The sequence below is a fragment of the Ornithorhynchus anatinus genome, chromosome 2 (genome assembly GCF_004115215.2).
Source record: "Ornithorhynchus anatinus isolate Pmale09 chromosome 2, mOrnAna1.pri.v4, whole genome shotgun sequence".
Taxonomy (NCBI): domain Eukaryota; kingdom Metazoa; phylum Chordata; class Mammalia; order Monotremata; family Ornithorhynchidae; genus Ornithorhynchus; species Ornithorhynchus anatinus.
In genome coordinates, this window is record NC_041729.1 from 71,623,711 (window position 1) to 71,643,383 (window position 19,673).

Here is a 19,673-nt window from a genome sequence, read left to right on the forward strand (position 1 = left end):
GACAGAGCTTAAGAGGTGCTGATGCCAAGCTAATTATTTTCCAGGTGAAGCAGGTGAGAGCCTGAGGTAGACAGAGAACACCTGAGGAGGGATAGAGGGCATTCTTCCCTTTACATTTCCTAAGGGCTCAATGGCCTCCGCACAGCTGAATCAGAGTGATTCCTTTTATTTTTTTATGGTATTTGTCAAGTATTTACTATGTGGGGTAGATACAAGTTAATCAGGTTAGACACTGTCCTTGTACCACATGGGACTCAAAGTCTTAATCCCCATTTTACAGATGAGGTAACTGAGGCTCAGAGAAGTAAAGTAACTTGCCCATGGTCACACAGCAGACAAGTGGCAGAGCCAGGATTTGAACCCCAGTCCTTCTGACCCCCAGGCCCATGCTTTATCCACTAGGCCACATTGATTATGATGGAAGCCTTGGGAATCACCTCCTTGGCTAGCACACCCAGACCAATCCCACTCCTTTCCTTCTTTCTTATGCCTGTTCCCTCATTTTACTACTCCTATGTGGGGCAAATATTTCAAGATACACCTTTATAGACAAACCCTTTTGAAATGATAACAGAAAAGAGAGAGAGTTAATTCCAGTTTGTTTAGACCTATCATTTGCTCTCATTGTATCAAACCAGTGGGCAAATCCATTCCATTGGTCCACTAATTTTCTTTATTGTTGTTTAACGGTATTTGTTAAGCATTCACTCTGTTCCCAGCACTGTATTTAGCACTGGGGCAGATACAAGGTAATCAGATTGGATACAGTCCTTGTCCCAGGTGGAGTTCATAGTCGCAATCCCCATTTTATAGAGGGGGTAAATGAGGCCCAGTGAAGTTAAGAGACTTGCTCAAGGACACACAGCAGATGAGTGACAGAGACCATATTAGAACTCGGTCCTCTGACTCCTAGACTCATCCTCTATCCATTACTCTACAATGCTTAAACTTCCTTTTCCTTTTCCCTTTCTGGTGTACATGTTCTATTTGGCTTCTGAGTCTTATCAGTGTAAGAGGGGTAAAATGAATTTGGAGGCCTACCTTTTTAAGATATAAAAGACCCTAGTCACTGATCATTCTGTAACTTTATCGGTTAAAGATCATGGATCAAAGAAACTAAACAATCTTTTCCCCACATGCTAGTTGAGAAGAAATTTCCCCCCTGTAGTCTCCCAGGAACTTAGTACAGTGCCCTGCACTCAGTAAGTGCTCAATAAATACAACTGATTGATTGATTTTACCAGGGTTTCCTGGTGAAAATTTTATTTGAATGATAGATAAGTTAACCCCACTTTCAAAACTGGTATATTCTGATGAGAGAAGCCAAACAATCTTGAATATATACTGAGCTAAAGAATTGGGGCTTCATGCTCTGGGGTAAAGTGAAAGTCCTATGAAAAAGCCAAGTGAGGAAGTCCATTCACTCATCCATCCCATTCATTCATTAGTATTTAAGGATCATCTACTCACTGTATTAGACACTTGGGAGGGTTCAAGTTGACATAGGATTCTCAGCATGCTCTGCTTGTTAAACATATTTTTATTGTGAGAATTAAAATCATTACTACAGCGTTAGTGTCTTGAAGATCCTGAGCTCCAGTTTGCAGTTGTATTTTCTGGGTCTCATTGCTTCTACACAGGATAAGGTTGTGTGGTTTCTATTGTATTACTTTGTTTACCCTTGTTGCTCCACATCTCCGAGAACTTTCTGCCAAAGAAGCTGACTGGGCAAAACCAGGAAGGTATTTTTCATTTCCTTTGACAGAGTATGATGTTTTCATATATAAACACAATAATGCAGTCATTACATATGCACTTACATTATCATAGCTGGTATATGCCCAGCACCATTCAAAACAAAGCAGCAAACCCAAGATATCTATTTCCCCAGTTTGATCTAAATTATGTTCATAATAAATGGGTTTTTCAATCAAAGTAGAGCACAATTGCATCCTACTATAACATCTATATTCCAACTCTCCTTTTTAATTCCTTTTCTCTTCTTCTAGGTCACTCACCCCTGATATGAGTGAAATTTTCCACTGGTAGTACCAGCTGAAATACTTGATGAACTATATTAAGGGCTCCAAATACATCTTTTCATGGTATTTGTGAATCACCTATGAATAATTATGAATAAGCACTGTTCTAATCTCTGGGGTAGAGGCAAGTTAATCAGGATGGACACAATCCCTGTTCAACTTGGGCTTCACAGTCTAAGTAGGAGGGAGAACAGGTATTGAATCCCCATCTTACCGTTGAGGAAACTGAGGCCCAGAAAAGTTAAGTGACTTTCCCAAGTAACTGGAAGAGCTGAGATTGGAACCTGGGACTGGCTCTCTGACTCCCAGGTCCATGATCTTCCCATGAGGCCCTGCTGCTTCTTCAGTAACATACCACAGTAATTTGGAAAGGTGGGAATAAATCAAAACAGGTAAGAGATACCATGTTAAGCCCAAAGTGAAATGTTATATCATGTTGCACGAGAATAGGGGATAAAAGATCCTGGTTCTTTGGCAGCACAACATCTTTGTGCCCATTACCTCCAATATAGAACCATTAAAACAATCATTCTGAACCTATAGGAAATTGTTACCTCTTTCTTTCATGCAATGGCAGCTTGTATTGGAGGCTACATTCATTCCTCATTCATATCAAGGTTCCCAATTCACACAAAAAGAAAATGAAGCTTAATTTATATATATAATGTATAAAAGTGTCAGTTCACCCCCAAGCTCAGTGCAGACACCAAGGAAAAAAATAAAAGATAAATGCCTCTAAGTGAAATGACACCAACTCTAATTCACCACTCTCTCTGCTGCTACACTGCATACATCCCATTAATCATTCCAGATAGATAGACATGTCAAAAACTTTAGCCATTTTAAAACAAAGATGTGCAATCCTAAAATACAGTACACAACTTCATTTTCTGGCTCCTTTCTCCACATACTCACACACACACACGCACACACACACACACAATAGTTATCCAGAAAAGGTATGCAACTGCAAGTAGCAGACCTAACATAGAAAGTAAATAATAAATGGGTGGTGGGAGTAGGGATCAGAAAAGTGAACAAGTAAAGGCTTTGAAAGGGAAAGAGAACTGATGCAGTAGAGAAGAACCAGAAAAAGTATTTGGTGAATTTTCTTGACCAGAGAATGGTGATGGCTGTGGGTTCCCCTCGTACTGCCATCTGTTGTCCAACCCCAAGAGAATGAGAAAATTCAAGTATATTCCTGATATTCCTGCCCCACCATTTTCTCAGGGAAGGCTACAGGGAGATTCTGGCAGGATCGTGTCAGAATTTCCCCCTCTAAAGTGTAAGCTCCTTGTGGGCAGGGAAGGTGTCTTCCAACTCTGTTGTACTGTATTCTCCTAAGTGCTTAGTACAGTGAACTGCATACAATAATGGCTCAATCAATATAATTGATTGATTATGCCCTTACACCTTGGAGGGCCTATAGGAATTCCACCCTGATGTGGATGCAACTCAGGTTGTGAATGTCAAGTCCCATTCTTTCTTTGGCACTGGAAGGCCAATGCCATGATTCCTCTCCAATCAATCAATCAATCAATCAATCAATCACAGTTATTGAGTATTTGCTGTGTGCAGAGCACTATACTAAGTGCTTGAGAGAGTACAATATAGCAGAGTCGGTAGACACATTCGTGCCCATAAAGAGGAACCACTAGGGCATCATGATTCAGGACCACACTTCAAGATGGATTGCCCACTCTCCTCTTGCTTCACTTTACTGACCTTAAATAACATGATCATATGAACGGGGCCTAGGTCAACACTAACAAGAGATCCCAATGATCTAACCCAGCAGCAAGGCCTAGTGGCTAAAGCATGAGCCTGGGAGTCAGAAGGTCATGGGTTCTAATCCCATCTCTGACACTTTGCTGTGTGACTCTGGGCAAGTCACTTCACTTCTATGTGCCTCAATTACCTCAGCTGTGACTCCTATGTGAGACTGGGACTGTGTCCAACCTGAATGGCTTGTATTTTTCCTCCTGAAGTTTAGTACAGTGTCTGGCACATAATAAGAGCTTAACAAATACCACAATTATTATTAATGTTAAGGGGGTTAATGGGAATTCTAAACAGGAGCTTTCCCCTACTTAGCTTCAAGAGGAGGAGCTTGGGAAAATGGCAGCCCAAAATATTTCCTCAGGCAAACACTAAAGCAGAAAAAAAATCAGAATTTGACAAAGATCCGAAGAGTTTTGGAGAAAGGGATAGAACAACAAAAAGAAAGAGAAAGAAAGCAGGTATGAAGGATCAGAGGTTAGAAGAAGAAACAATAACTTTATTGTCTAATTATGTGATTTGGGGAATAAGCAAAATGTAGCCTAGAAATTTTCCTTATTGTAGTGAAAATGAACACCGTCAGGATCAACTGAGGAAAATAATCTGCACATCCTCTGAAGAATTCTGGAGAGATCTCTGGGTCCACAAAAGAAGACACCAACATCGCTGCTGCAGGAACAGTAAAAGAAAAAGAACTCTCACTAACAAGTCATGATAGCCTATGAGTATCATGGAGTTGGGCAATGAAATGATGATGATGATGATGTATGATGATGACTGTTTTTGTTAAGCACTTACTACATGCCAAGCACTGTTCTAAGCACAGGTAGATACAAGGTAACCAAGTTGTCCCAAGTGGGGCTCACAGTCTTAATCCCCATTTTACAGATGAGGTGACTGAGGCACAGAGAAGTTAAGTGACTTGCCCAAGGTCACACAGCAGACAAGTGGTGGATCCGGGATTAGAACCCATGTCCTCTGACTCTCAGACCCGGACTCTATCCACTAGGCCATACTGTGTCTTCCCCATCATCCCCTGCCCCCATTGTGAAACTCCTTGAGGGGAGGGACCAGGATGAGGTTTAGTGGAGACGGCACAGATCTGGGATTCAGAGGACCTGGATTCTAATCCCTGTTCTGCCACTTACCTGTTGTACGTCCTTGGGTAAGTCACTTAACTCTCTGTGCCTCAGTTCCCTCACCTGCAAATTGGTGTTTCAATACCTGTTCTCTCCTACTAAGACTGTCAGCCCCATGTGGAACCTGATTATCTTGCATTTACCCTAGTGCTTAGTATAGTTCTTGGCAAACAGCAAACACTTAACAAATGTCCCAATTATTATTATTGTTACTAATCGATCAATCAATCATATTTATTGAACGCTTACTGTGTGCAAAGCAGTATACTAAGCGGTTCAGAGAGTACAATATAACAGAGTTGGTAGACAAATTCCCCGCTCACAATGAGCTTACAGTCTATTATTATATTTATTGTAGGTTACCAAGTACTTAGTACCCCAAGTACTTCTCTCCACACATTAGACCCTCAGAAAGTACTGATCACCGAGTGACTGAGTCCAGAATTTCCCATGAATATGTTACCTGCTCACAAGGAGCTTACATTCCAGAGGGTCTACAGTTTACTGGCTCTTGGGAGGCTAACCTGCAAATTACGCAGGTCCCTTTAAACGCTTTGATTTTGCAATTATATTTAAATTATTTTCCTATTTCAAGTTTACAAGCTGTATGGAAATCAAAAACTTTACCGGGAAAAACTTCCTTACTGAACAGGACCAAGTTTTGCCTGGCAAAAGGAGTAGTTGTGTGTACAGCACTCACTTGGTGAGCTGCTCCTAGGATGCTGTCGGGAACAGGGGAAGGATTAAACACTGGATCATGGCCTTTGAGGGAATGTAATTCAGGGTCAGCCCTAGGCTTTTTGCCTCCTGTCAAAAGGAACTATGTTTCATGTTTTAAAATGGACAAGAATGGGCTGCGTCAACCAGCGACCTCTGGGTGCTGAATATCAGCCATATCTGGGAATCATGTCGTTCGGAAACAGGGTTTGCTGTACAGCTATGTTCTCAAATCCCTCCTCTCTCTGCCTTACTATCACATCAAAAGATATTAGCTTTCTTACCTTAACTTACCCTCCTTTAGTGCTGGAGTGAACAAATTTCTTGTTTCACATATATAAAATCATATTTATGATAAAGCCGTTAACCCTATAGTCCTCAAGTCCCCATAAAACGTCCTACACAGATGCAGTCATTTCAAGCAGAGTGGCTTAGTGGAAAGGGCATAGGTCTGGGAGTCAGAGGACCTGGGTTCTTACCCCTGCTCTGCCATTTATTTGCTGCTTGACCTTGGGCAAGTCACTTAACTTCTCTGTGCCTCAGTTACTTCCTCTGCAACATGGGGATTCAATACCTGTTCTCCCTTCTAATTACAACATGAGCCCCATGTGGGACCTGATTAACTTGTTATCTACACCAGTGTTTAGTATAGTGTGTGGCACATAGTAAGCACTTAACAAATATTATTGTTATTATTATTATTACTTTAGGAAGGACAGGATCAAGCTTTACAAACCCCCTAATGTGGATGAGTTAAAAAAGAAAAAAAATCTTTTTAGAAAACGTAATTAGACAGCATGGCTTAAAATTACAATGTGTTTTAAAGCATTAACCATTTTCCTTTAGTATTTACAATTTAAAAACTGGCAATTTGTTGACACAACAGCACCAGGAGACGAATCAATTTCCAGGGAGGCATTGATCCATCTGGTTTCACTGACTGTACTGAGGCAAGGACAGGGTTTAAACATACGGAAACGCTGTTTAAATGTATTTGAATATTTTAAGTTTTAATAATGTAAATTGCTATTAATATCAGAAAACTTGCAATCTTAAATTTAGCTATGTTCTAGGAAAGCAACACGGCCTAGTGGAAGAGCACAGGCCTGGAAGTCAGAGGACCTGGGGTCTAATTCTACCTCTACCACACCTGCTGTGAAACCTTGGGCAGGCCACTTAACTTCTCTGTGCCTCAGTTTCCTCATCTACAAAATGGGGATTCAATTTCTGTCCTCCCTCCTACTTTGACTGTGAGCCCCACATAGGACCTGATTATCTTGTATCTACCCCAGTGCTTAGTACAGTGCTTGCAATATAGTAACTTAACAAAAACATTATTATTATCATTATTGTTATTATTATGAGTATCTCCTTCTCCACTGGCTTTGTTTTCTTTTCTTTCTTTTGTTTTTTAACCAGCCACCCTGAGATGGATGACATCCAAAACATTTAGCAGTAGACTAAATCAGGAGCTCCGTATAAGGGTAAGCTCCATACCTTCATTGGATTCTGACTTCTTGCAGGCTTGAGCACTCTGTTTTTAGCTCTGTGCTTACTGTTACTTTTACTATTTTACTACTTTTACTATTACTATTACTTTTAATTAGTAGGCTATAAGCCTAGAGAGGTAGGTCCTAACCCCTTATTTTAAAAATTAAATTACTTTATACCCAGAGTACATCCTGTAAATAAAATCAATAAACATAAGCTTGCCCTTGAATTTATGAGTACTTACACAAGAGCCACATAGATAGATTTCATTACTGTATAATACAGGTTTTCAGTGTTAATCTTTTTATTTGAACATTTTTTGTAGCCGGAGGTTCTCCTAAAAAATCATCAGAAAATTATATTTCATCTTTCATCCTTCATCATTTTCAGTTGTTCTTTAGCCAAAGTGTTGTCACAGCAATGACTTCTGTAGGCTGTTTGCTTGACCAAGCTGAGTGTCAATATATGAAACTTTCATGGGAGGGGTGAAAACCAGCTACACTACATAAATAACAATAATAATAATAATAATAATAGCATTGGTTAAGCGCTTACTATGTGCAAAGAACTGTTCTAAGCACTGGGATAGAAACAAGGTAATCAAGTTTTCCCACATGGGGCTCACAGTCTTAATCCCCATTTTACAGATGAGGTGACTGAGGCGCAACGAAGTTAAATGCCTTGCCCAAGGTCACACAGCAGGTAAGTGGCAGAACCAGTATTAGGACCCATGTCTTCTGCCTCCCAAGCCCATGTTCTTTCCACTAAGCCATGCTGATCAAGCAAGTAGGTTAAAATTAGATTTTGGGGTTGGGCATTTGGAAGAATATTTTCAGCCAGGATGTCTGAACCCTGGAATAGGCTATTGATGGAGTGTGGCTCCTCCAAACCCAGAGAAGAGTCATACTACTGGCCCAGTTCAGTGCCTATTGTTTAGAAGCACAGGGCTGCCCCTGATGATCTTTTGAGGTCCCTTCTGTCCTTCAACCTTGTCTCATCTTTCTGAAGTTTGTGCTTGAAAAGAGTAATTTCTTTCCTGATTGTAGTGCACCACACTGATCTATGGAAATTGATTCTTAGTTGTCTTCTGGGATGCTGAGTGGCCTGAAGTTTTATTTTACAAGTTTTCCTACCATTTTTTTTCAGGATCTACACAAAATTCAAAGTCTAATGAACTGTAGGGTTTGCCCAACCTTCTCTATGGTTGTGGAAGCATCGTTTAAATCTCTGCATTAACTTGTATGAACTAAATCTTGGTGACTGGCCATTCTCAATGTTGGACAGCTGCCTGGAAATCAGTATCAACTGGGGAAATTCCCATTCGTTGTTTATGCTGGGGATTTTGATTTGTTTCTTGTTCCAATGGGGCTGTTGTGATATTGTTCCAGGAGCTTGACATCTAATTATCTTGCTGGTTTGGGGGTTCCTTTTAGACACAATAGTTATAAAATCAGTGTGAATTTGGAGCATATCAAATAATAGCCCATCCTGCATTCTGTTCCATGCTCAGATACTGTGATCTGTACATCCTTGAGGTCCCCCTGCTGTATTGATTTTAGCTAATTAGATGTCATTGTTGGATCATGGATGCCAGGTGTTTTCTTATGTTTTAATAATAATAATAATAATAATGTTGGTATTTGTTAAATGCTTACTATGTGCCAAGAACTGTTCTAAGCGCTGGGGTAGATACAAGGTAATCAGATTGTCCAACATGGGGCTCACAGTCTTCATCCCCATTTTCCAAATGAGGTAACTGAGGCACAGAGAAGTTAAGTGACTTGCCCAAGGTCACACAGCTGACAAGTGGCGGATCCGGGATTAGAACCCATGACCTCTGACTGCCAAGCCCATGTTCTTTCCACTAAGCCATGCTGCTTTGGCAGGCTGAAGATGGTGTTTTGACCACAAGACGGTGTTTGGTACATTCTTCAGCAAAAATCAATCACTCTTGTTGAGTTAGCCAATCCCCTGCAGCTGTGGAATGTTAGGTATGATTGAAAGTATAATTGATATAATTGATAGCTAGTGATAGAGTTAGTAACAGAGTCAATTTGAATTGGACCTCTCCATCAAGCATTCTATCTCTGGGCTCAGGGTTTTATACCATTTTCTCTGGGTAAGCCAATTTTTCCACTAAGTTAAAATATGCTGTACAGGAAACCTGTTACTGAGGTTGACCTAAATGTGAGTCCATGATGGGACAGTCTGGACCACTTGGGGGTGTCCTTAGGGGGGGCTTCAGATAGCACTTAATACGGTGCTCAGCACATTAATTCATTTGTTCAATCGTATTTATTCATTCATTCATTCAATAGTATTTATTGAGCGCTTACTATGTGCAGAGCACTGTACTAAGCGCTTGGGATGAACAAGTCGGCAACAGATAGAGACAGTCCCTGCCGTTTGACGGGCTTACAGTCTAATCGGGGGAGACGGACAGACAAGAACAATGGCACTAAACAGCGTCAAGGGGAAGAACATCTCGTAAAAACAATGGCAACTAAATAGAATCAAGGCGATGTACAATTCATTAACAAAATAAATAGGGTAACGAAAATATATACAGTTGAGCGGACGGGTACAGTGCTGTGGGGATGGGAAGGGAGAGGTGGAGGAGCAGAGGGAAAAGGGGAAAATGAGGCTTTAGCTGCGGAGAGGTAAAGGGGGGATGGCAGAGGGAGTAGAGGGGGAAGAGGAGCTCAGTCTGGGAAGGCCTCTTGGAGGAGGTGATTTTTAAGTAAGGTTTTGAAGAGGGAAAGAGAATCAGTTTGGCGGAGGTGAGGAGGGAGGGCGTTCCAGGACCGCGGGAGGACGTGACCCAGGGGTCGACGGCGGGATAGGCGAGACCGAGGGACGGCGAGGAGGTGGGCGGCAGAGGAGCGGAGCGTGCGGGGTGTGCGGTAGAAAGAGAGAAGGGAGGAGAGGTAGGAAGGGGCAAGGTGATGGAGAGCCTTGAAGCCTAGAGTGAGGAGTTTTTGTTTGGAGCGGAGGTCGATAGGCAACCACTGGAGTTGTTTAAGAAGGGGAGTGACATGCCCAGATCGTTTCTGCAGGAAGATGAGCCGGGCAGCGGAGTGAAGAATAGACCGGAGCGGGGTTGAGTGCTTACTGTGTATAGAAGCCCCAAGGCTTCTTCCCCACTGCTTTCAAACACACCTATATATCACCTAGCCTTAAAAAAAAATTCCCTTGACTCCACAACTCCCTCTAGTTATCACCCCATTGCTCTCCTATCATTTCTTTCCAAACTTCTTGAGAAAGTTACTTACATCCACTGTCTCTACTTCCTCTCCTCCAATTTGGCTTCTGTCATCTTTACTCCAAAGAAACAACCCTCTCTAAGGTACACAGTGAACTTCTTCTGGCCAAATCTAATGTCCTCTACTCTAGTCTAATCCTCCTAGACCTCTCGGCTGCCATCAACACTGTAGACCACTTCATTTTCCTTGAAAGTTTATCCAGACTTGGATTCACTGATACTGTCCTCTCATGGTTCTCCTCCTATCTCTCTGACTGCTCTTTCTCAGCCTCTTTGGATGGCTTCTCCACTTCCTCCCACCCTTAAGACTCAGTTCTAGGCCTCCTTCTATTCTCCATCCACACCCACTCCTTTTCTATGCAGATAATTCCCAAATCTACAGCTCCAATCCGGACTGCCCTCCTTCCCTGCAATCTCTTCCTCCTGCCTTCAGGACACCTCTACCTGGATGCACTGCCGACTCCTCAAATTAAACATGTCCTGAACAGAACTCCTTATGTACCCACCCAAACCCTGTCCACCCACAATCTTTCCCATTACCGAAGACAACACCACTATCCTCCCTCTCTCACAAGCCTGCAATCTTGGCATCGTCCTTGATTCATCTCTCTCATTCCACCCACATATTCAATCTGTCACCAAATTCAGTCAGTTCTACCTTCACAGCATTGCTACAATCCTCCCTTTCTTCTCCATCTAAACCGCTGCCATACTGATCCAACCTCTTATTCCATACCACTGTGACTACTGCATCTGCATCCTCATTGACCTCCTGGCCTCCTAGCTCTCCCCAGTTTAGTCCATATTTCAATCTGATGTATGGATCATTTTTCAACAAAAACATTCTGTCCCTGTCTCCCCATTCCTCAAGAACTTCTAATGACTGCCCATTCACCTCTCCTTCAAATAGAAACTCTTTACCATTGGCTATAAAGCACTAAATCAACTTGCCCCAACCTACCTCACCAAACTAATTTCCTACAACAGCCCAGTCCAGTCTACTACACACTCTGCTTCTCTATTGCCAGATTACTCACTGAGTCCTGATCTCAACTATCTTGTTGCCAACTCCTTTTCCACATCATCTCCCTAGCCTGGAAGTTTCTCCCCGCTACATATACACCAGACCACCACTCTCTCCACCCTCAAAGCATTGTTAAGGTCACATCTCCTCCAATTGGCCTTCCCCAATTAAGTCCTCTTTTCCCCAGCTCGCCCTCCCTTCTGTGTTTTCTATGCACTTGGATCTGTGACCTATGTGCATTTAATATTTGTCCCACTCCTAACCCCACAGCACTTGTGTATATATCTTTAAATTATACATTTTAAAATATTAACATTTATATCTGTCTCCCCCCAGCATGTAAGCTTGTTATGGGCAGGGAAAATGTCTGCTAATTCTGTTTTATTGGACTCTCCCAAGCACTTAGTAAAGTGTTCTTTACATAGTAAGTGCTCAATAAATACCATTGATTGATTGAAAGCAAATGTGATAATTACAAAAGCAAGCACCACAAATAAAATCCAGTTTGGGCTTTAAAATAAAATAGTAAAAAATGCCCTAACATCACTTTACTCCTTTACTCTAGTTTTTAAAAGCAATAATCTGATGGGTTTATAAGATAATATAGCTAAGGGAGTGTTGATAAACCCCATCTGAATGCCAAAACAAAGAAAATGATGTACCCATGTTGGAAAAATGAGAAATGAAGGGAGTCTACCTAAACAAATGTGAAAGCATATGGACCATATGTCAAAATTGCTACAGAGCTATTTTTACATTTCATAAAAAAGTGAAATTAAATATAAGAATGCTTTTTGAATTTCTGAATTTTCATAGAAATTTAAGATGAGCATTAAAAATAGGTGTATCTTCTAAATTATTTAAAACCAGGACCAAGTTAGTAATGATTACAATTAACTATTATTAACAATTAACAATTATTGCCTAGAAAGTTGACCCTGACATACTGTATGAGAGAGTGAACAGTGGTGAGTTCCTTGTGGGCCGGGAATGTGTCTACCAACTCTGTCATATGTACTCTCTCAAGCGCTTAGTACAGTGCTCTGCACACAATAAACTTTCCGTAAATATCACTAATTGATTAAGTCAAGAAACTTTTGGAGGATTTCTTTTTTTTTGCATTCAGAAGAAAATCCTTGCTCATTCATTCAACTGCACTCACTGAGTGCTTACTGTGTGCAGAACACTGTAATAATAATAATAATAATGTTGGTATTCGTTAAGCACTTACTATGTGCAAAGCACTGTTCTAAGTGGTGGGGTAGATACAGGGTAATCAGGTTGTCCCGCATGAGGCTCACAGTCTTGATCCCCATTTTACAGATGACATAACTGAGGCACAGAGAAGCTAAGTGACTTGCCCACAGTCACACAGCTGACAAGCAGCAGAGCCAGGATTCGAACCCATGACCTCTGACTCCCAAGCCGTGCTCTTTCCACTGAGCCACGCTGCTTGGAGACTACACTACAACAACAGACATATTCCCTGCCTACAACGAGTTTATAGTCTAGAGGGATTAACTCGGAGCTAGTTAGATGGTGCGCCTATTTTGTTTCTGGCTTTGCTCTCTGTGAAAATCAACCCTTTTTAAAAGCTTTCCACACCTAAAATCTTGACCCAAGTATTCTAAGCTACATTTAAAAATATAGAATTAACTCTATTCTGTATCTTCTGGTGGAGGGGGAAAAAAAAGTAGTCACTTCTATAATCATCAACCTTGTAGGCAGGGAACATGTCTACCAGCTCTGTTATATTGTACTCTTCCATGTGCTTGGTACCGTGCTCTACACACAGTGAGCACTCAATCAATGTGACACTGATTGATTACTCTCCCAAATACTTAGCATAGTGCTCTGCTCAATAAGTGTTCAAAAAATACCACTAATTGATTGCAGAACCTGCATTCTTGAAGATCCTCCAATTACAGAGAAATGTTCACGTAATGCTTAAGGCATCATCATCTCTAAATTTTAATGGGAAAAAGGAAACTGAAATATAAGGTTATTTGAAGAACAAAGAGTAGACTGTAGATAATGTGAAGGGAAAAAAACATTAATGAAAGAATAAGAACAAGGGAATATATATACCCAAGAGGAAAAAAAAAATGCTATAAAGGGCCCATTGGATTTAGTCACTATCCTAAAGAAATCCTCGAGAAAAGTTTAAGTGCACTCATCAATGCACATTTCTATTCACGATTTGGCCAGTGTATGCTGTTATCTTGTACCCGTAGTTCCTTTGCAAGCTGGGATAGTATTGCTTAAAACCTTTCCACCAAGCAAGAGTAGCAGGTTCAAAACAAATAAAAGAAAAATAAATCACATTCTGGTGGTAAGTTTATGAAATTCTTTACTCTAAGAAGTTTCAAGCACTCAACCCTACTCTGACCACAGTAAGCACTAAGCAAATACCATTAATTAGTGGAAAGAGCACAGGCTTGGGTGGTCAGAGGTAGTGGGTTCTAATTCAGGCTCCACAACTTGTCAGCTGTGTTACTTGGGGCAAGTCACTTAATTTCTCTGTGCCTCAGTTATACCTAATATGTAAAATGGGAATTAAGACTGTGAGCCCCATCTGGGACAATCTGATAACACTGTGTCTCCCCCAGCACTTAGAACAGTACTTGGCACATAGGAAGCGCTTAACAAATACCATCATTATTATTAATTGAAGTTTGCAACCTGGATATCTTTAAGTTCAAGAAGCATTTTGATAAATTAATGGAGGTGAGGAAAAGTTAGAAATGTGGAAAGAGCATGTGATTGCAAAGCAGGAGATCTGTGTTAGAATCCCAGCACTGCCCTGATTTACTGTTTGACTTTGAGCAAGTTACTTAAACTTCTATGAGCCTCAGTGTCCTTACTTTTAAAGTAGAGAGAAGATACCTGCTCTTCCCACCACTTAGATTATTAGCCCAGGGGGTCTGATCTGTTTATTTGTATCTATACCAGCACTATGTACTGTACTTTTGTACATAGGTGGTGCTTAATAAATACTATTAATATTTCTGTAGGTCTCCTTGATGATGGATATCAAGGAAGGCAATCATCACACTGTTTCTCTAAGTATTCTTTGATGGCATGCTGGGAGACAGGACTCCAGACTGAAAGGACCATTGGTCTACCCTAGGAAGGCATTAGCTATGGTCTTATGTTCATTGATGAAAAATAATTCATTAATGGAAAATGATTAAAATCATTGAGTTGAAAAACAAGAGAGAAGTATTCTATTATACCAAAATGATAAATTTAGTGGGCAACACCATTTTTTTTTTAAATGGATTATCTAGTATTTAAGCTATATTAATAATTGAATTGTTAAAGAATTGCAAGAGAGAAATGAATGAATATATTTCTTTTTTTCTTCCAAAACTATCTTAAGGAATAAAAAGGAAAGTGAAAACAATTTAATTTTTTTTTATAGGAACTAGATGTTGATACTTGTTACCACAAAGACTCAAAATCACTTTTATCCAAATTCTTTATCTGACTACAATCTAAATCTATACTTTGCATCCTCTAATCCCCATTTTTATCCCAAATATTTGAGATTAGGTCCAAGCATTTTCTAGAACATTTTACTTTCACTGTTATAAATGATGAATTATATAGTACTCTATACTTGAAAGAGATTTATAATAAAGAATTACTAATTAGCATTTAGCCATTAAGAAAGCCAGTGGAGAGATGGGTTAGATATGTCAGAAGTGGAAATAATTAAACTATATGATGCAAAATGATAGCAATCAATCTATTTTAATGATGCATCTGAAAGCATTTCTGAGCTGTAAGTCCAGAGTTTGAAGGATAAGTGGTGTGCTTATCTAGGAAATGTGGCGTTTTTTTCTGGTTTTTGTTGATCAGTGAAAACTGTAGCTGCAGTGGAGGTCGACCATGAGAGGTTTAAGGTTTAAGGAGGTTTGGGGTTCCTGGAGGGAGAAATAACGTTAGGCCCTCCAATGCTGCGTCTGCTGCTTCTGCTATTTGTTAAGCTCTTAACTACATGATTAGACTGTAAGCCCGTCAAAGGGCAGGGACTGTCTCTTTCTGTTACCGATTTGTACATTCCAAGCGCTTAGTGCAGTGCTCTGCACATAGTAAGTGCTCAATAAATACTACTGAATGAATGAACTACATGCCAAACACTACGCTAAGCATTGGGGTAGGTACAAGACAATCAGTTGGACATAGCTCCTGTCCCACATGGGACTCTCAGTAGGGGAAAGAATAGGTGGTGAATTCCTATTTTGCAAATGAGGAAACAAGCGCCTAGAGAAATGACTTGGCCAGGTCACAAAAGAGATAAATGGCAAAACTGGGATTAGAACCCAGGTCCTCTGACTCTAGGCCTGAGCTCCTTCTACTAGCCCATGCTCCTTCTACTAATAATGATGATAATAATAATAATATTGATGGTACTTTTTAAGCACTTATGTGCCACGCTCTGTTCTAAACCCTAGGGTAGGTTCAAGTTAATCAGGTTGGACTCAGTCCCTGTCCCATATGGGGCTCACACTCTAACATTTGCCCTGTCTGCCTGTTGCTTGTCCCATAAAAATAATAATAATTATGATGTTTACTAAGTGCTTACTATGTTCTCTCGAGGCACCAGATTCGCTGTCCAGCAGGGAATCAATAGCTAACCAGTCTTCTGGCTCCCACAGCACCACTTAGCAAGAATAGAGCGAGGATTAATACAGACCAGACAGAATTTCTAACAGCTTGGATCCTCTGTTCCATCTCCAAGCCTGTTGGCATTTTTATCATTCTGGAATACACTGGAAATAGGAAGGGGAGCTCTCTGCATTTGGAAGTAAGGAGAATTGGGATCACTAAGATTTATTTTCGCCTTCAATGTTTTATGGGCAGTTCAGTTCACACCTATACATTAATTCAAAAGAAAAAAAAATCCACTGATGTCAGGTTTGGTGGTGAGGTACTGATTCCCACCAGGCATAATTTTGTGTATACTTGGAACGAACTGCCTCAACATTCTCAACATTTCCCCCAAATAGGAAAATATATATTGAAAACTTCTCCCAAATGGCAAAGTAAGAGTATTAAGGATGCATATTTCTTGGGAAAATCTATAGATGTAGATCATTTAGTAGAGCAAAAATCTAGTAGATTTAATTAGCTGAACAGCTTCCACTATTCCTGCATTTAATTTACTCAGCTGGGGTCTTCTGGCTAGGCGTATGGGTATGCTAGCAAAATATATTAATTTTATAGGTGTGTGTTGCTTTTAAAAATTACACTTGCATTTTCATATGTAAAGCCCTTATAACTAAAAACAAATTACAAACTAAAAAACAAAAAGTGTCATTTCTTTTTTTCCTTTCAATCTTTCATCTATTTTTAATTTTTCCTTCTCTCCTTATTGGCCTTCATTTTGACATCCATCAGTTTGCTTCTGTATTATTGTTATTTTGCAATTTTCAGGTTCTTCTGTAGTTTGCTCTTTTCTCTTTGATCTCCCTCCCTTGCAGCTTTATTTCTGGTGCTATTTTTCATCTTTTATAAAAAAAGTGTTTTCAACTCCTTTCTTTTTTCTTCTTTATTCTGAGACCAAGAACCAACCAAGACTTTGAATAAACAGGTAAAAGTTTTAAAAAAGAGTAAGTCATAAAGAATCTTAGCCTTATAGGGATGAATAGAAATGGTTGAGATTCTTGCTTCAAAGACCCCTAAGAACAAAGGAGCTTTTCTTATACCAGGAGCAAATGCACCAAGTTCAACTGGCCTATCTTTGCCAAACAGAGTTAAGCTAATGACAGAACAGCCATGCCTTGCAAGAGTAGCCAAGTATGCTGGGGAACAAACATATCCTTGACATAATAACAAAAAAATACTGTTTATCTCTTTAATAACCATCTCAAGGAAAATTAATGTTACTCTGTCCTTTGTGCAGAACAGTAATTGGATTATGTGTTTCATTTTTATCTGGACAAAGGCCAGGATATTGAAATACTTCTAAATATTAGATTTTCTTGTTTAAAAATTAGATTTTGTGGGCATTCTCTTTCCGAGATTTCTTCATTAAAAGCTTCATTAAACATAAATCTTCTTTTTACACAGCAGAAAACAAAATTATTTTAAAGGGGTCATTTTAGAAGTCTTTTCCATGGATGCTACTTAGCTTTCCCACTGGTGAAATGTCTTTTTTAGAGCTTTGGTATGCCAGGGTCCAAACTTCAGTTGTTTTTTGCCTACAAGCATCAGTTAGTCACTGCCCACAAAGTATCACAGTTTGAAACTGACCAGTTCTCCAAACAGGTGTAAATTCCAAGGATAAAGTACATCCAATAAATTTTTGGAGGCTGATAAATACACCTGAGTAGTTTAACCCAAATGAATTAGAAATCACAGTCCCTCCATTGCTTCTGGAAGATACCAAGTATTCCTCTCAAAGCCTCTTTCAGGAAGCTTAATAAGTTCAGAAAGTCACCATGCAGATAGGCACTAAGGTTGACGAGATTATTTATTTTGAGTTTAATGTCAAAGAGCAGACAGCTTTCTTTGACAAAATTTGTGATAGAGAAAAGAAGAAAGGCCGCTTGGCGAAGGTTCGTAATTCCAAAACTGGATAGCTCATCAACAAAGGTTGGATAAAAAAATAGAAAACTTAGAAAACCGAACACATTGGTAAAAATTCCTTTCTTAAATGGTATTTGCTAAGTGTATACTATGTGCCAGGCACTGTACTTAGCACTGGGGTAGATGCAAGCTAATCAGGTTGGACACAGTCCAAGTCCCACATGGGCTCACAGTCTTACAAGATGAAGTAAATGAGGCCCAGATAAGTGAGGTTACTTAATCATTATCATCATCATCATAATAATGATGGTATTTGTTAAGCATTTACTATGTACCAAAGCACTGGTCTAAGTGCTGGGGTAGATACAAGGCAAGCAGGTTGTCCCACATGGGGCTCACAGTCTTAATCCCTATTTTCAGATGAGGTAACTGAGACCCAGAGAAGTGAAGAGGCTTGCCCAAGGTCACCCAGCAGATAAGTGGCAGAGCTGGGATTAGAACCTAGGTCCTTCTGACTCCCAGGCCCATGCTCTATCCAGTAGGCCACACCACTGCCCATGCCTGCAACAGGAACATACAAACCATGGCTATTAGGTACTCTCCAATTTTATTGTTCAGTTATTTCATCCATGTTATTAACTAAGAGCTTACTGTGTGCAGAGCACTGTAGTAAGTGCTTGGAAAAGTACAGTACTTCCCCAAGGACATACAGGAGAGTTGGGATTGAAACCTAGGTCCTCTAACTCCCAGGCCCATGCTCTTTCCACTAGGCCATGCGTCTTCTGTGTGCTTCTGTCTCCTCATCTGTAAACTGGGGGTTTGATACTGTATTCCTTCCCCTGCTTAAACTCTGAGCCCCCTATAGGATCGGGGCTATGCCCAATCTGATTATCCTGTTTCTACCCCAGTACCAGGCATAGTGCTTGACATAATCAGTGCTTAACAAATTAAATAATTATTATTACTGTTAATAGTAATAATGATAAAATGATTCAGAAATTTGAAAATTTTTAGAGATGTAAAAATGGGTGACAAAGTTGTATAGATTCATTTAATATTCAGGACCAGATGTAATGATCAATCAATCAATGGTATTTACTGAGCACTAACTATGTGCAGAGCACTGTACTGAAAACTTGAAAGATTACAATACAACAGAGGTAGCAGACATGTTCACTGCCCACAATGAGCTTACCACCTAGAATGAGCCCCAAATTTACTGTCTGTGAAGAACTGCAGTGGGAAAAAGATGCTCTTTGAAGAGAGCTCATGCATGAAAAGTTGAAGCCTGAATGAATAATTTACAGGAAGCTGTGAGCAAAATAGAGGATCATGATTGAAAGCTTTCTTGCAGTTTTAGTGTAAATGCTATATTCCATCTCTAAGGAGGAAAAACTGTTTAGGAAACACAGATGTACAAATAGTTCAATACTGAAACTTAGCCAATCAGTATCAGACTGACTACACTTTCAACATTAGCCTATACCCATCTGGAGAGGTTCAAAATTCTTCGAGGTTATAAAGCTTGCCTTACCTGGGGTGACTATAGGCTATTTGTCTGAACTCATTGATCCAGTTGGGTCTTCCAAAGTGGGTCTTCTGTCTCAGGCCAGTAATTATATCAGCATTTGTATCCCAATGCAAGGCTATGTGGGTGGCCTATAATAAAAACGGCAACCATA

General features: G+C 40.1%; 1 protein-coding gene across 1 annotated transcript in view; it reads right to left on the minus strand.

The window, feature by feature from the left end:
* Positions 1-4,017: 4,017 nt before the first annotated feature.
* The window catches only part of NOX3 (NADPH oxidase 3), a 68,786-nt gene continuing 53,130 nt past the window's right edge, over positions 4,018-19,673 (minus strand). The window contains exons 11-12 of the mRNA XM_029049958.2: positions 19,526-19,650; positions 4,018-4,490 (exon numbers count right to left, since the gene is read on the minus strand). Of these exons, the coding sequence (XP_028905791.1) occupies positions 4,364-4,490; positions 19,526-19,650 (252 nt within the window). The 3' untranslated portion in view covers positions 4,018-4,363. The remainder of the gene's footprint in view (positions 4,491-19,525; positions 19,651-19,673) is intronic.